The sequence below is a fragment of the Lithobates pipiens genome, unplaced genomic scaffold (genome assembly GCF_037356315.1).
Source record: "Lithobates pipiens isolate NorthernLeopardFrog02 unplaced genomic scaffold, aLitPip1_a1.2 Scaffold_23, whole genome shotgun sequence".
NCBI lineage: Eukaryota > Metazoa > Chordata > Amphibia > Anura > Ranidae > Lithobates > Lithobates pipiens.
The window spans coordinates 163,672,530-163,689,496 of record NW_027507785.1 but is presented as its reverse complement, the minus strand read 5'-3'; the positions used below and the strand labels follow the sequence as shown (position 1 = coordinate 163,689,496).

At 43.5% G+C, this 16,967-nt stretch overlaps 1 protein-coding gene across 3 annotated transcripts in view; it reads left to right on the top strand.

The window, feature by feature from the left end:
* The window catches only part of XRCC6 (X-ray repair cross complementing 6), a 229,176-nt gene that overhangs the window by 44,964 nt on the left and 167,245 nt on the right, over positions 1 to 16,967 (top strand). For all 3 annotated transcript variants that reach the window (XM_077452527.1, XM_077452525.1, XM_077452526.1), the window contains exons 5-7: positions 793 to 1,047; positions 5,623 to 5,806; positions 15,209 to 15,395. In XM_077452527.1, coding sequence (XP_077308653.1) covers positions 793 to 1,047; positions 5,623 to 5,806; positions 15,209 to 15,395 — 626 coding nt within the window. The remainder of the gene's footprint in view (positions 1 to 792; positions 1,048 to 5,622; positions 5,807 to 15,208; positions 15,396 to 16,967) is intronic.

The following is a 16,967-nucleotide window of genomic DNA, read 5'->3' as shown; positions in this document are numbered from 1 at the left end:
GCACCGGAGGGCGGCGGGAGGGGGGGGTGTCTATGGCTGGGTATCTCCGAGTATGGCTGGGTATCTCAGAGTATGGCGTTGCAGGGTAATGGCAGGGAATTGAGGGGTTAAATTTCGGTGAGCAGCGATGTGGGCACTGCAGATGTAGCCCACAGCGCTGCTGACACCGATCTCTTCCCCCTCCGCTGTACCGATCGGTACAGAGAGGGGGAGGGAGGAACCGGCGTCATAACATGATGCCGGTTTGTTTACAAGTGATTACTCCGTCATTTGACGGAGCGATCACGTGGTAATCGGCTGCGATGAGCGGCCGTTTACCGGGATCCGTTATGCGCCAGGTCCACTGGACCCGACGGTCACGGATGCTCTCGTGTGCGCGCCCCAGGGGGCGCGTGAGAGCAGAATTCTGAGAGGCCGTTAATTAACGGCCTCTCAGAGTTAAACAACCGCCCTTAAGCCGTTAATCGGCAATGGGCAGTTGTTAAGTGGTTAATAAGTGTATGTTTAGGTAAACGTAATATCAACTAGTGTGTACATATTGAAAATGCACCATAGTTTAATTTTAACTTTTATGTACATATTGCTTTAGCCCAGGTAGTAGGGATAATCTGTGTAGTTACCCTATTTGTTCTCTATAATAACAATTTTTTTCATTTGTTTTGATGACTAAAGTAAAGTTTTGCTCTATAACTGGTGTATGCACATCTTCTTAATGTTAGCAGAAATGTGTAGTTTTCCAGGTCAATGGTATCTTGAATGCCTCATTGACCATTGTCTTTGTCCCATGAATAGGAGCGAAGCGCGTTCTGGATTTAGATAAGTACAGAGAAGAAAAAGGAAGATGTTTTTTCTCTGACACCATAGGTCACTCAATGGATTATTCCCTGGGAGAAGCTCTCTGGCAATGCTCAAACCTCTTTAGCAATGTTAAATTGAAACTGAGTCACAAGCGCATTATGCTGTTCACCAATGAAGACAATCCACATTCCACTGATTCTGCCAAAACCACCCAAGCAAGAGCCAAGGCAAGAGACCTACGTGAAACCGGTAAGGAAAAAGATGTCAGTGTTGTGAAATTCAAGGAGCCTCAGAATTTAGCTATACATGATATCTCCCTGTTCTGGCCTAATAACAGAAATGATGTAGTGTATACTTTTTTGAGTTTTATCTTGTAGAAAGCATTGAACTTTCCAGAAAAGGTTCTTGCTGTAGATTGGAGTACTTTGAATGAACTGAATTTTCATACCGAAGTAGCTTTTGCTGACCCTCTTTGCCCAAATGCCAGGGAAAGATTTGCTACTTTCAGTTGGGGCTGTTTTGCACAGAGCTGCTTTGCTTTGCTCTGTGAGTAGATCCTCTGCTGAATTGGAGCCAAATGGGATTTCTTTCTTTCTTTCTTTCTTTCTTTCTTTCTTTCTTTCTTTCTTTCTTTCTTTCTTTCTTTCTTTCTTTCTTTCTTTCTTTCTTTCTTTCTTTCTTTCTTTCTTTCTTTCTTTCTTTCTTTCTTTCTTTCTTTCTTTCTTTCTTTCTTTCTTTCTTTCTTTCTTTCTTTCTTTCTTTCTTTCTTTCTTTCTTTCTTTCCCATGCCCCTTCAGTTTATCATCCACAGTTACATGGTGGAGTAGTCGGGCAGGGATCAAGAGGGCATTGAGAGGGGTGCCATGGCTCCTTTCGCCTCCTCCTCCTAGGCTGTCCGCAATCTCTGCCAGCTCCTGTAGTGGAGGAAAGGGAGCATGTCCTGCTCCATGCTGAGCCCAGTCAACAGACGCTCACCCAACTCCACCATCAAAAGGAAAACCAGGGGCAGCCAGGGATCTGCATACACAAGCGCATTGATGTGTGCTCTGTGCAGCTGCAATGTCCCCCCCCATCCCACAGTCCCTGAGCGCAGATAATGCAATGTACAGGAAAAGGGAGGGAGGTGGTGGTGGGGGGGGGTCGACGGACGCCAGCCATCTATCACCTATGACATGGCTTCAGGCCGACTAAAAACTCTATTGTGTGTGTGTGTGTGTTTGGGGGGGGGGGGGGGAAATGTCAGTACTGTTTGGGTACAGCGACGCAGCGCCATTTTGGGGAAAAAAAAAATGGCCCGGTCAGAAAGGGGATATATTCTTCCTGGGGCTGAAGTGATTAAACAATACAGTGGATAAACTTGTGTTGCCCACACAGGGGACATGCAGTAAATTCAAAACCATATGGCATCTCTTTTGTAAGATAGAGCAACATCAGGCTGGTAATGGTGTGACCGCGTACTTTCAGCCCCAGGGACAGAGTGTTGGTACTGGTTCCCATGGTGGAAAGCAAGTTCCTAGCCAAGTGGCAGGGTCCTTTTTGAGGTTGTCAAAAGGATGGGGGAGATAAACTACAAAGTCTACCAGCCAGGGAAAAGGAAACCACACCAAATGTATCATGTGAATCATCTCTTAAAGCCCTGGAAGGACTGAGAGACTTTACTGGCCGCATCCCTGCCTCCCTCAGACCGGGTACTGGTGACACCTGATTCCCTGTCCGTGGCACAACAAAGTGACGTTAGGGAATTTGTGTACAAAAATACAGACTTTACCCGGACTGACCAACATGATCCAGAATGAAATAGCGACGGAACCTGGGGTTCGCATAAATGTAAAGCCATATATAATCCCAGAGGCCAGGTGAGAGGCAGTCACAAAGGAAATCAAAAATATGTTAGAGTTGGATGTGATAGAGTCTCACAGTGAGTGGCTGAGCCCCATAGTGCTGGTCCCAAAACTTGATGGCAGGTTTTGTAACGACTTTAGGAAACTCAACAGTGTGTCTAAGTTTGATGCATACCCGATGCCTCAGGTAGACAAACTCGTAGGCAGGTTGGGACAGGCTTTCTATATAACAACCGTAGACCTAACGAAAGGCTATTTAGCAAATACCGTTAATTGAATCGGCCAAGGAGAAGACTGCCTTTTTCCACTCCTGAGGGTTCGTTTTCAGTACAAGCGGATGCCTTTTGGTCTGTATGGAGCCCCTGTATCATTCCAGCGAATGATGGACAAAACTTTGAGACAACATGGCCCATATGCAGCTGCTTATTTGGACCATGTGGTCATCCACTGCCCAGATTGGGAATCGCACCTGCCCCGAGTACAAGCAGTGTTAGATTCCCCAAGGAAAGCAGGTCTCACGGCCAACCCAAAAAAGTGTTCCATAGGCCTGGAGGAGGCCAAATACCTTGGGTACGTTATTGGCCGGGGTCTGGTCAAGCCTCAGACCAATAAGGTTGAGGCAATTCAAAAATGGCCCCAACCGGTAAACAAAAAACACGTTTGGGCCTTCTTGGGCATTATTATGGGGGGTATTACAGATGGTTTATTCTCAACTTTGCCACCATTGCTGCCCCTCTGACAGACCTGATGAAGGGTAGAGGGTTGGTCATGGTTAAATGGAATCCTGAAGCCAAGGAGGCGTTCCAGAAATAAAATTGGGCCTTTTGTGTATTACCGGTGTTAGTGACCCCCAGACTTCACAAAGGAGCTCGTGGTACAGACGGACGCCTCTGATTTGGGAGTTGGGGCTGTACGATCCCAGAACAGAGATGGTGAGGAACACTCGGTTGTATACCTGAGCCGGAAACTGAACAACCATGAAAACAACTATGCCATTGTCAAAAAGGAGTGTGTCGCTATTAAATGGGGCGCACGACAAGGTGTTTCCTGGCTTTACACCCCTTTTAAGTTTACAGTAGGGCATAGGCCGCACAAGCTCCAAAACAATGCAGGTGCCCTCTCCCGCATTCACGGTATGTTTGGGACAATTGCTCAGCTGCAGGGGCTTGAGCAGAGGGGGAGGATATGTGACGGTATGCAAGGTGAGGTCATCGATAAATGATATTTCACCTCACATTTGTTCTATTGTCAGAGACTGAACCGAAATCCGGCCCGGATTTTTCCAGCCTCTGTGGCAGGCTTAGTTGCCGGTCCAACCGAGTCTTGTGGTCCACTTGAGGCCAATGCTCAGATGGACTTTAATTACCAGGGAGAGAGCACAGCAGTGCTCTGGCCTGAGACTCCGAAGGGAATCTGAGAGAGAGGAGCCCTGTTTGTTTGGACTGAAAACGAAGGTTTGCTTTACCTCGTTACCATGTTTTGTGGGCGACTGGGACCAGCCGCACAACGTATAGAGAGCAGTGTACTGTTTCGTTTAACGCTGGATGGCAAGGATTTGTTTTACTGCTTTTTGTTTATTTTTGACTTTGCAAACCACCTGTAAATAAAGCTGGCAACCTGCATTACACACAATACTTTTTCACATTTAAATATATTCTTGAATTCTCTTTTTTTAAACCATTAAAATTTTTACACACTGAAACATTTTTACATTTAGTAATGTTATAATCTGTGCAGTGCTACAATGTAAATGTGTATCTAGTCCTTGTGTCCATATAGGAGATGAACTGTCTAATTTGAAAAAAAAATGCATCACTTCTGAAGTCAAAATTATGGTTCAGAAATTGGCGTAAATAATACAGTATTGCTCAGTCCACAAATGTTTCACAGGTAGAAACTGGAGGTCAAGGCAAAGGAGAGAGTTTCTACAAGTGTAATACAGTGTAATAAAGGGGTTGTAAATACAGAAGGTTTTTAATCTTCATGCACTCTGTTCATTAAGATAAAAAAAAAAAAACCTGTGTGTACAGCAGCCCCCCTAATACTTACCTGAGGCTGCCTGGGACTCCCAATCCCCCCCCGCCCCATTGGCTGAGACAACAACCAATATGGGGGGGGGGGAGGGAGCGGGGCCAGGACAGGGAGCTGTGGCCTCAGCTCAGATGCCCCAGCTAGCAAGCTGCTTGCTGTGGGGGCACTCAACAGGGGGTAGGGGCCAGGAGCACCAAAAAGGGACCCAAGAAAAGGAGGATCTGGGCTGCTCTGTGCAAAACCATTTCACAGGGCAGGTAACAAAAATGTTATACTTATTTTTAACAAAAAAAAAGATCCATTTTAAATGTATATTATTTTTTTTTTTTACTTAAAAGAAAATAAGGGAAAGAAAACTATCTTGCAAATGTTAAATACTATGATTACCATTCTATAAACCTCCTCTGTCTTATTATATCTGTGATAAAATTGCCCCGATTTAAAAACATAGTTTGTGATTGTGCTCTGGAATGTATTGGTGTGTCATGCAGCATGCGTTGCTTTGCTTTTAATCTTAGTTAAACTTTTGTTCTAGCGTTTGTGTGTGTCTGTGCGCACGCATGTAGGTGTTTTTAAAAGGACACTTGTCAAGAGAAACATGGAGGCTGCAATGTGGACCACTCCTGAACAAGCTTGTTTTCTGCTAACCCGTCTGCTTGAATACTTGCCCACTGAGCCAGACGAGGTATGCAGAAAAAATGCTTCATAATTTCTTGATCTGTGTACTGGTTCCAGGTCATACAGCAGCTACTGAAGCTTTGGTGTTTATCAGAACAGCAGGACAACTGGCAAATGATCACTTTCCTTTTTTTTATCACTGTGGGTTGGTGGTACCACAGGGAATTGCACAATGAAAGTTTCTCTCTCTATATTTAGGTTGGCATTCATTTAGTAGACCTTTCTTCACATGGTCACTGTGCTGGATTTGAGCATGTTTGTTCTATATTTTCAGGAATCTTCTTGGATCTATTGCACCTTGAAAAGCTTGGTGGTTTTAACATCTCTCTGTTCTACCGTGATATTATAAACACTGATGAGGGTGAGGACCTTGGTGTTCAGAATACAGCTTCCAGGAAATTGGATGATCTAATGAGAAGAGTGCGGGCCAAGGAAAGCAGGAAGCGAGCTCTATGCAGGTACTTTTAATTGCTTAAAAATAGTTCCACTTTTTGGTACAAGTATGCCCATGATTCCCAAGCTTGAAATACATTACAATATGTTTTGACTTTGCAGTTTGAAATCGTATTCCCTTTGGCAGGTAAATCTGGTCCTATAAAAACACACACAAGAGGGTGCCTCCACCTAGGTGTAGCAATTTATATTTAAAAAGAATAAAAGACAATAAAAATGTACTCGCTAGTTAAAAGTGGCTCAAGGTTTGTCAAAAAGTAGATATTTGCCAGCACACCAAGGATCGGCACAAAGTGGGTCCAAACGGGTATTTTATTGCTTGATCACAACACAAAGGTGCAACGTTTTGGAGTCACGCAGGACCCCTTCGTCAGGCATGTGATAAAGAATTTAAAATGACCATCAACCAATCGGAAAAAGAAAAACAGAACTCCTCCCACCCCCAGATGGTATGACGCCAAAAAGATTAAAAAAAGTTAGCATAATTACACAGATTCAAAAAAAGTATGAGAAGGGGTTGACAAAAAAACAGTGACACTACCTGTGTATTGTCATGTAGTATTTGATACTGTGGATCATGAGTCACTGTAAGAATGGGCCCATTGCTAGGTAACATCAATATGCAGCGCACAATCTAGCTATCGATCGGCGCCAGTGCAGGGATCAGTAATTGCACACCACAATGGCGATCGTGCAAACACAGATCGGCGCCCATGTTGGGGTAAACATTTGCAGGTAAGCTCAGATTACAGCAGTCCTCGCTGGCTGCACGTATGCGGGATGCACCATTGGTGACCAAGTAACGGGACACTGCAGGATGAAACGGATGATGCCGGCTGGCCCTGCCCATCAAGGCAGATTGCATCCAATCCAGGGAGATGGGGAGGAGAAGAGACTGTGGGGAACGTGATTGGAGAGAAACACAGCCGTTGAAGCAGCAGTGAAACAAGGAGAGAAGGACAGGAAGTGAAAAGGGACAAAAGAGAGAGAAAAACACGAAAGGGGGAAAAAAGGGGGGATTGGGACCAAGGAATTTGGGGGAAAAAAAAAGATGTTTAAATATAGATGAGAGCAAAAGTCAAGAAAAGGATGCAGAGAGCCGAAGAAAAGAAAAAGGGACAACAATGGTGATAAAAAAATTAAAATAAATTAAAATTGAAAAAATGAAATAAATAGAGAACACAATGGAGAAAAAAGAGAAGACAAGAAAAATACATAAGGGGGAGGGAGAAAAAAAAGGAAAAAGGCCAAAAGGAAGAGAGAAGGAAAGAGAAAATGCGAAGAGAGGAAAAATTTAAAAGGACAATAAAGGGGAAAGAGGAGGCAGAGAAGTGGGGGTGTTATCCTTCAATAGGTGTCTGCAGGAGGAAATTAGATTTTATGTTTAAGTGGTTCCCTGTGTGCAGTTCTATTTCAGGTCTTTTGTAGAGGAACATTCTCTCAGTCTGGAACATTAAGGTCCAAGTATTGGATTACTGGAGGGCTCTGTCCACGGGGTATTGCAGAGCTCGAATTGGTGGTTGATTGGAATCCAGAGAACGGGGAAATTTTTTCCTTTCAGTAATATGGATGCTAATAACCACTGTTGCCAGTCTCACCAGTTGTTGGTTTGGAGTGGGGCTGGAACAACTAATCGACATAAGCGTTTATAAAAATAGTTGTCAACTATTTTCAGTATCAATTAGTTGGTCAACTGCTTAGTTGTCCTGCATACAGAATAGGGCTGAAACAATCGATTATGAAAATAGTAATCGATTAATTTCATAATCAATCGGCCAGTAACATAATGGGGTTAAAAAATAAATAAAATGAGCCCTTTATAGTACAAAAAAAGAGCAAATCACTACTGTAAATATTTCACAGTTCTACAGTAAAAAAAAATGAACCCCTTACAGTAGTGATTATCTGCTTTTTTTTCTACTATAAAGGGCTAATTTTCGTTTTTTTAACCCCATTATGTTACTAAACATCTTAGACCTGGTTCACATCTGTGTTTTATTGGTTCTTTTTGCAGAAATGAACTACAATTCATTTACATGGTTTCCTATGGGACACGTTCACATCTGAAAGGGTCAGTGACTTTTAACGCAAAATGGTGCTTTATTGGTTCAATATACTTCAATGGAGAAGCTGCAGAAAAGCATGTGATGCGTTTTTTCAGCAATTTGTGTTTTTTAATCTGCCCAAAGAAAATGCAAATTGCAGTAAAATCACATGCGCAAAAATCAAAACGCACAGCAGAAAGCACTGCAGAAACACTGAGCCTTATGCTGGCCACACAGATCAGTTTTCAGATATAAATATTCAGACGAAAATTCTTTGTCCGTGAAAGATTTCACTTATTTTTAACATTCTGTTTTTAAAACTAATGGAATTTCTGAACGAAATCCACATACACTGTCTGAAAATTCCTTTGACTACGAAGTTTTCTATTTTCCTGTCACTGTGGTTGAAAATGAACGTCAATTTGACCCACTTTTATTTTATTATTTTAATAGGCTATTAATCGAAACAATAATCGGCCAACTAATCAATTATAAAAATAATCGTTCATTGCAGCCCTAATACAGAATGCATTATTTTTTTACATATCACAAAATACAGTGAAGCACACATACGGCTCAGTACACCGTACATACATGTCATTAAAGCGGAGGTCCACCCTAAAGTGGACCTTCCGCTCATTGGAATCCTCCCCCCCCCTTCGGTGCCACAATTGGCACCTTTCAGGGGGGAGGGGGGTGCAGGTACCTGTACAGTACAGGTATCTGCACCCACTTCCTGGATAGCTCTCTGCGGAAAGGGGTGTAGATTACGCCCCTTTCCGAAAGATCCCAGAGGCAGCGGGTCCATCCTCATTGAGCTGCGCGACTCGCGCATGCGCAGTAAGGAACCGGGAAATGAAGCTCCACTTCCTGATTCCCATACCTAAGATGGCGGCGGCAGCACCCAAGAGACGATCGAGAGATCGGCTTCGGGTGCCGACATCGCGGGCGCGCTGGACAGGTAAGTGTCACTATTTTAAAAGTCAGCAGCTGCAGTATTTGTAGCTGCTGGTTTTTAAATTCAAAAAGCAGCTTTATTAAGCATAGGACAAGGGATATTAACAACATAGTGTAGCGCAACAGGCACTACCAACACTAACAGGTGCATTTCACATACAGGAGCTTGAAATATACAGCATACTGCAAAGGGAAACCCACAACCTATAGTACAGTGGAGAGGTTTTAACAAAAAATACACGGTGAAGGAGAGGAGGGTAGACCCCGCAGAAAATCGATAGACATACCTAGGTGAAATCAGCTAGCTCTCAGCACTACAGGTGGAGGAGTCCTCCAACCACCTGTCCCAGATTTTATTGTATTTGTGGGGACAGCCCCTGTGAGTGTACACCATTTTCTTGTGGGGAAGGGTGACATTAATCGCTCTGATCCACTGCTATGTAGTGGGGGGGCGTTCTCTCAGCCATGTTTTGGCGATTTGTAGCCTAGCCTGAAACAGAGTCTCCTGCAGAAAAATATTGAGATACTTTTCGCCTTCTGACAGCGAGAAAAGCCCCAAGATACATTGCTTAGGGCATAGGGACACCGGGGAACCCATGCGGTCGTGGAGGAACTGGACCACCTGTGCCCAGAACCCTTGTATAGCCGGGCATGCCCAGAGTAAATGGTAGAAGGAGGCCTCCGAGGAGGCGCAGCGGGGGACATGGTCAGGTCTGCATTTGGCTATGTGGTGGGGTGTAAGATAAGACCTGTGCAGGATATAAAGGTGGGTGAGGCGGTCCGATAGCTTAGGTGACATAAGTTTTGTGGTTCGCTAGAGCCTCGTCCCAATCCTCATCCGACACCGCTCCCAGATCATCCTCCCACCGTGAACGGACCTGAGAAGCCACAGCCGAAGCCGCAGGAACCAGGAGGTAGGCATATAGCCGTGAGGTAGCTGCTGGTTTAAAAAAAAAAAAAAAAAACGCACGCTCCCGGCGGACTCCCGCTTTAAGTGCCTGAGAACTTGTGAATGTGTGAGGAGCAATCCCTCAAGGGACATGTAGTCCTGGCCACTCTGAAAGCAGGAAGAACTAGAAGCATCGGTGGAGGACCCCAGAATAGAAGAATCTGGCTGCTCTGTGCAAAACCATTACACAGAGCAGGTAAGTGTGACATGTTTGTTTAAAAATAAAAAAAGCCAACTTTTACAATCGCTGTAAGGGCTCTGTGAAGATCTGCTTTTGAACGCAGAGAAGGTGGAAGCTGATAAGCTGGAGGTAATATAAAGCATTACAATTGCATTTAACCACTTGCCAACTGGCGCGCGCTGACATACGCTGGCAGAGTGGCTCTCCTGCACATATCTGTACGTCCCTCCGTAATATCTGGATAGCGTGCGCCCACCCACTGCGAGTCCCACGGACTCAAATGAAAGTCCCTAAATCTATCCCCTAGTTTGTAGACATGCTAATTTGTGCAAACCAATCAGTATACGCCTATTGTTCCTAATAGCAGAAAGTAAAACAAATTTGTTTTTAAAAAAAAATCTTTAGTTAAAATGTTTTGTCTCTAAATCTGATGATTTGTACCAGATTCAATCTCCGATAGTGTATATATACTGTATATTGCTTCTGTTATTCTTTTAGGAGGTTTTTATCTGATTAATTGATTTAATCAAAACAATAAACTGCCAACTAATTATGAAAACAAATGTTAGTTGCAGCCCTAGTTTGAAGGTGGCTACAGTTCAGAGGACTTGATCTCCACAGGACAGAATACTGCCTATCAATATCTTGGAACTTTGGGCAGTACACCTTGCTCTGGATTACTGGACAAACAGTTGCACAGGGTTATCATCAGTGTTCAGTCCAACATGGCCACTGCAGTGGCATATATAAACCACCAGGGTGGAACAAGGAGTCGTGCGGCTCAGGAAGATGAATCCCATTCTTTATGAGGTAGAACAGCATGTGCTGTCTGTCACCAGTACATATTCTAGATATAGAAAACTGACAGGGAATTTTTCCCAGTCATCAGTGACTAATACTGGGACAGTGTTCCCTGCATCCTGAGACATTTTCGGCAATCTTCCAGTGTTGGACAACTCTGCAGGTGGATCTACTGGATTCCAGGTTCTACAACAAATTAAATAGGTTGTGTCCAGGAGGTAGGTGTAGATGCACTGGTAACACCTTAGAGACCAGTTCTCCCTAATCTACGCCTTCTCCCAATTTTAACTACAGCCCCATCTTTTGCAAAGAATCTGGGTCAGGTGGTTACACTGGTAATGGTGTTAGCCAGCCTAGCCTTGAGGGCTTGATACACTGACATAGTGAATCTTGCAAGGGACGGTCCTTGGATACTTCCAGTCCAGCCTGACCTATTTGGTCTTGGGCCCTGTTATCACTGCACTGTTGAGCGCCAGGAAGCTGGCTTTAGGGAGCTTCCATTACACGACTTGGAAATCTTATATGCCTGGTGTGAAGCCAGGAAGTGGCACCCGCAGAAATATGTGATTTGGAGATGTGATTTGGAGATTTTGCCTTTCTCCAATTGGGAGGGAAAATTATATTGGCCTCAAGTATCTTTTAAGGGTCAGATTTTGTCTCTAGACATTTTTCCAGAGACTGTTGTTACTCACTCCTTGATTCATACTTAACATAGGGTGTAACTCAGACAGTCCTGCCTGTCAGGACACCCTTGTGTCCTTGAGACTTGATTTTGGTCTTGGCTTGCAGAAGCCACCTTTTTAAACTAATCTGAGAAACTCAATTAGTCCTTTGACTCGGAAGGTGGCTTAGGTGTTAGAGATGGGGTCCCTTTCATGTAAAGAGCCGTTCTTGTATCATAAAGTGATGTTTTGTCCTCCTCCATCTTTCTTGTCTAGAGTGGTTTCTAGTTTTCACTTGAATCAGCACAGTGTCTTGTTTTTTTGTTTGTTTGTTTTTTCTTAGTCCACAGTCAGCAGGGGGAAAGATCGCTGCGCACTTTGGATGTAGTTCAGGCAGTCAGGATTTAGTTGAGTTATTGGCACAAAATCTTGTATTCTGCTGCCAGAAGAACCCAGGAAGGGCAGGCGGCATCCAGGTTAACTATTTTTCATTGGATCCGCCAGTTAATCATTCAAGCCCCTGTGGTTTGAAAGGGCAAGGTCCCCACCCTTTCTGGTGAGAGCTCTTCCTACCAGGTGTGTGGACATCTTGAGCTATCTGCCATCAGACTTCGGTGGCTCAGGTTTGCAGGGCCGCTACATGGTCTTTGGTTCATACAGTCACAGGGTTTTTCCAGGTGGATGTCTGAGCCACAGAGGATACTGCCTTTAGCCTCTGTATTACAATCGGTTACAAGTAGGTCCTTCTCTGGTGCCAGTTTTCTGTGACTGAGTCTCCCTCCCCTCAATGGGTATTGCTCTAGGATGTCCTAGATAATTAAATATATAGCCTGCTCTGTGTCCTTTGATGTAAGATAAAGAAAAAAAAAAAATTTTTTTTTTCCTCTACATACTTACCTTTTTTTAAATCCATTTCCTGGAGTACATCACGTGAAACAGAGGTCCCTCCCCTCTTTTCAGAAATTCATTGCTTGCTGCAAAACTGAGGTACTGGGGGGTTATATAGGGGAGGACTTCCTGTTTGATTTGCCAGTGTCCATTCATCTATAGGTGGCGCATAACTCAGATTATGTAGCCTGCTCTCTGTCCCATGATATACTCCAAGAAATTTATTTTACAGGTGAATATGTAGAAAAAAAATCCAATTATGCTGCATCTAAAATCGCTAAACAAATACTTTCTGGTTTCATAGTTTTGCATGGAAATTGCAAGGTCTCTGAAACAAGGGTAATATCTGGCATCAGTAGACACTTTTAAGATGACTATTTACTCCGTCCCATTTTGTCAACCTCATCAGTAATTTCTGTGCTTTACAGTAAGAGACAAACACTTCCAATTAGTCTATTCTTTCCCTCAGAATGCACACTTACTCACCCTATTAAGAACTGGGGGCATTAAGGTCACATGATCCCTAAATGACCTTCTGAAGGATTTATCTCTCTCAAAAAAAGCCTTCCTATTGTCTAGAATACATAGGCCATATTCTAGACACAGTCAAGGTAAAAGTTTTGCTTCCAGCAGACCAATTTGCCAACATAAGATCCATGCTTTGACCTTAAAGTGGAGCCAAAGGCTCACATACTTACCTTGGTTCCAAAGGGCGTACAGTCATCCTGGCATGCTGGCAGTATGCCAGAATGTAAAGTGAGCTGCACATGCGCAGCTCATTCCACAGAGGATTGCAAACAGGCAGATAGGTTTACTTTTAGTACTTACTTTTGCGGGAGAGACTTTGCATATCTGTTCTGCAATAAAAAGCCTGCCCGTTTTTACATTTCGTTTAACTTGAAAATCAAAAATACTTTCCTTACTGAGATTCTCCATGAGAGTCCTGGGCCTTATGGCAGAATCATTCATGGCTGTTTCTTTTGCGAAGTTCCAGTCATGATCTCTTCAACACAAGATGATGGTCTGCCCCAAACAGACTTCTTCTCTTGGTCTTTTTATACATCTGTCCATTCAAGCAAAGAACTCTCTAGTTTGATGGGTTTCCAACTCAGCCTTGGAAATGTGTAAGTTGTTTCTCTCATACTAGTGGAGAGTGGTGACCATTTCTGTCAACTTCACAGGCTGAGTAGGGTTGTTCCAATCTCTTACGGAACCTGATCACCAAACGAAGCAAAGTTTCCCACCAACATCCTCAAACTCAGAGTAAGAAAACTAGCTCTTCGTCCAGTTGGGGTGGGACACATCAGAGGATGTGTCCAAGATGTGGGGACGGTAGCTGTAGCCTCTGTTAGCTTATCTGCAGATGTGGATGATTTTGCTTCATGGATGGAGCAGCACAAATTCTTTTTATTTTCGGATGCGAGAATGAAGTTAAAGCAGAGTGCCACCCATAAGTGAAGTTCCACTTAATTGCTTCCCCCCCCCCCCCCCCCCGGTGTCACATTTGGCATCAGATTTGGGGGGGGGGGGGGGGTTAGACCTGTTTTTGATCGCCCTCCTCCTCCTTCCTCCATAGCCAGGCCTCTTAGAATGGGCAGCGTGCTTCGCACATGCGCAGTAGTAAACCGTCGTGAAGCTGAAAGGCTACACTGCCGGGTTCCCTTACCTGGTATGGCAGTGACTGCACCCAACAGTTAATCCCAAGATCGGTTGAGGTGCCGACATTGTATGCTCCCTGGACAGGTAAGTGTCATTATAGTAAAAATCAGCAGCTACAAGGCAGAACTCTGCTTTAACACAGAAAATGACCACAACATTTGATGAACAACAATACACACTTGACACCATACAGTTTCAGTATAGTTTGAGAACTAGGTATCGGTGCTAGGTCAAAGGATGGACATTAAGAAAAAAGACGGATGGCGGTCAGTCTAACAACTAGCAGATGCTAGAGAGGAGACCTTGACTATTGAAGCTTAAAATATTTTCAATTTTGAGTGGAGGGCAGGATATCAATTGGAGGGTCATTGGTCAACAGTCTGGTTTAAAACCATTGAGTACAGTATATTGAAAACTTTGTATAAATCCATTGTTGGGTATCTGTAGGCAAGGTTTGAATGAATGATTCCAGCACTATGTTTGTTTGTTTATTTTTTTTTACATTTTGGTCATATCAAGCATCTGTTGCCCAGCTTTGTAAGGCTACCACCTGGTGTCTGTTTATACTTTGTCAAAATGTTATAAAGAGGATGTCTAGGCTTCTCCTGACAAGTTGGGTCTTTGACCCTTATTTGTTTTGTTGCCTGTTAACATGTTAGCATGTTCTCTATGCATGTTGTTGCCTATTCCGCTGTTTCATTACTTGGGGACGTTCTATGGTCTATGAATATTCAACCTTGGTTTTGTACTGTATAGTTAAGATAATATATTTTTTTAGACGACACAGGCCACCCTCCCCTCCTTTTCCAGTTAGTCTGTATTGCTTGCTAAAAAAAAAAACAGGACTCCGATCAGGGTGCGGTTATAGGTGTATGCTCAGGGGTCTATGAATATCCAGTGTGTGTCCTGTACTGTGCACCAATATAAGGAATTTACAGGTGTCTAAATTCCTACTATACTAAATGCAAATGAACAAATCTACTTTTATTCCATCAGCCAGCTACAGCAGCTGTCAGAATATAGTGGGCTCTGCAGACAATGACTGCAGCAGATTGGCTGCAGTCACTGTTTACCCAAGTATTATCCACACAGATTTTCAGTTTGAAGGATGTTGGGTGGTGGGGGGCTGACGGGGTCACCCACTGCTTAAGTTTTGGCAAGTTCATCAGAAAACCAAATGTAGCATGATCAGTGTGTGACCAACTTTTAAGTAAAGCATTTTTTTGTCATATGTCATTTAACGGTTTTATTTTCTTCCACTGCAGAATCTCATTGAAGTTGGGTAATGATGTCAGTCTTACAGTTGGTGTTTATAACCTGTTACAAAAAGCTATGAAGCCGTATCCTGTCAAGCTCTACCGTGAATCCAATGAGCCTGTGAAAACCAAGACACGCTCTTTCAATAGAGAAAATGGAAGTTTGCTTCTTCCCAGCGATATAAAGAAATCACAGGTACAGCTAGAAAATGGAAAGAACTAGTAAAGGAATAGTTACTGGTAATAGCTACTTGGTAACCTAAGCTAAAGTTTACCAAATCCTTTTGGCACAAACACCAAAACAGTGTGGGGCAATTCAGGAAGTCATTTGCAACAAATTTCGGGGACAGGGAAAAGGGTTCTTATTTTGCACTGGCAACAAGTGGGGCCAGATGGGTGTTGTACTAACTCCCCCTGGTGTATTCTGCCTCGAGTTGTTTACTTAGGTGTGTTCCCTCCTCAGACAATTCAGTTACTCTGTCTGGTGTCCCACACTCCTGCTGCCTAAGTAAAGAGGATTTTGCTGAATCTGTCTGCCCTCATGGGAGAAATTGCAGACCTTTTATAATAGTCCTCAAGGTTGTAAGCGGCCCTCTCCTTCTCTGTCGTGTTCTATTTCTGATACAACTCTGGCAGGGGTCTTATACCCAAAAGAGTATAATGGACTGCTGCGTGGAATGAAAAAAGAAGTTAGCTGCTGTTTACTATGAATCTAAGGTGCTTTTCTTGGCAGGAGGAGCAAAACTCTGTGATTACTATTTGGTGTATGATTGATAAGGTAAGGACGCGTCTAGTACTAGAGCCCTCAGAAGCTTCCTGACCTATGGTCACCAGAATGAGTTCACTTAAATGCAAACCATTTAAGTCCTTTTCTGTACACTCCCTTGGGAAAGCGGTCCAGTATGGTGATAGCAGCATCCTGAAAAAGTGTACACTTTGATAAACAATATTTCATAAAGAACTCCTTTCTGAAAAAATGGGTGGTCCCAGAGGGATTCGACTGTTGACTGCCTCAACAGACCCCAAAGGTTGAGAATCTCCTAGTGTTTAATAATGTCATGGGTAAGAGACTTGAGGTGCTTTTTCAAAGCCTCTCTTGCCTTGATTGGTCCGACAGTCTAATCTGACTATATGCCACATTCTGATGGTCTAAAAAAATCTTTTTGAACTCTGAATTATGAAAAATCATGCGTGACTAACAATCAGAAATTAACACTAAAGAAATAAAAAAATCACACCTACAGTGCCGTAAAAAAAATCGCACAAACATATCAAGTGCTTTTAAGTCGGTGGCATAAATGTTGACAAACCATGCACACACTTGTGTTCTCTCATTTCTACACTTTTGGCAACCTCACCAACACCCCCTTTCCTCTCTCTGCTCAGAATCTCATCAGTTTCACCATATCCTCATCTTCAACCACCTATGCCTCCAGGCACAAATGATTACTTGTAGAATACCTTTCTACTTTAACCCTTCTCGTCTCTCCTCTTACTCTCTCCTGTCCTGTCCTAACCTGGCCTCCTCTGTCTACATCCGTTTACTAGCATCCTAATTGAAAGCCCTTGCTCCTCTACTTGCAGAATCAGACGGACTTGCTCTTGAGCTACTGATGTAAATCCAAATCCCTGCAGGACCTCGCTCTATACAAATCTGCTCTCCTAAAGTACTATTCCTGCCTCCATGCTGCTAAGCAAATCTACTTTGTCATTAACTGCTTGCCGACCAGCATGTGACAATGTACGTTGGCGCAATGCCACTGCTGCG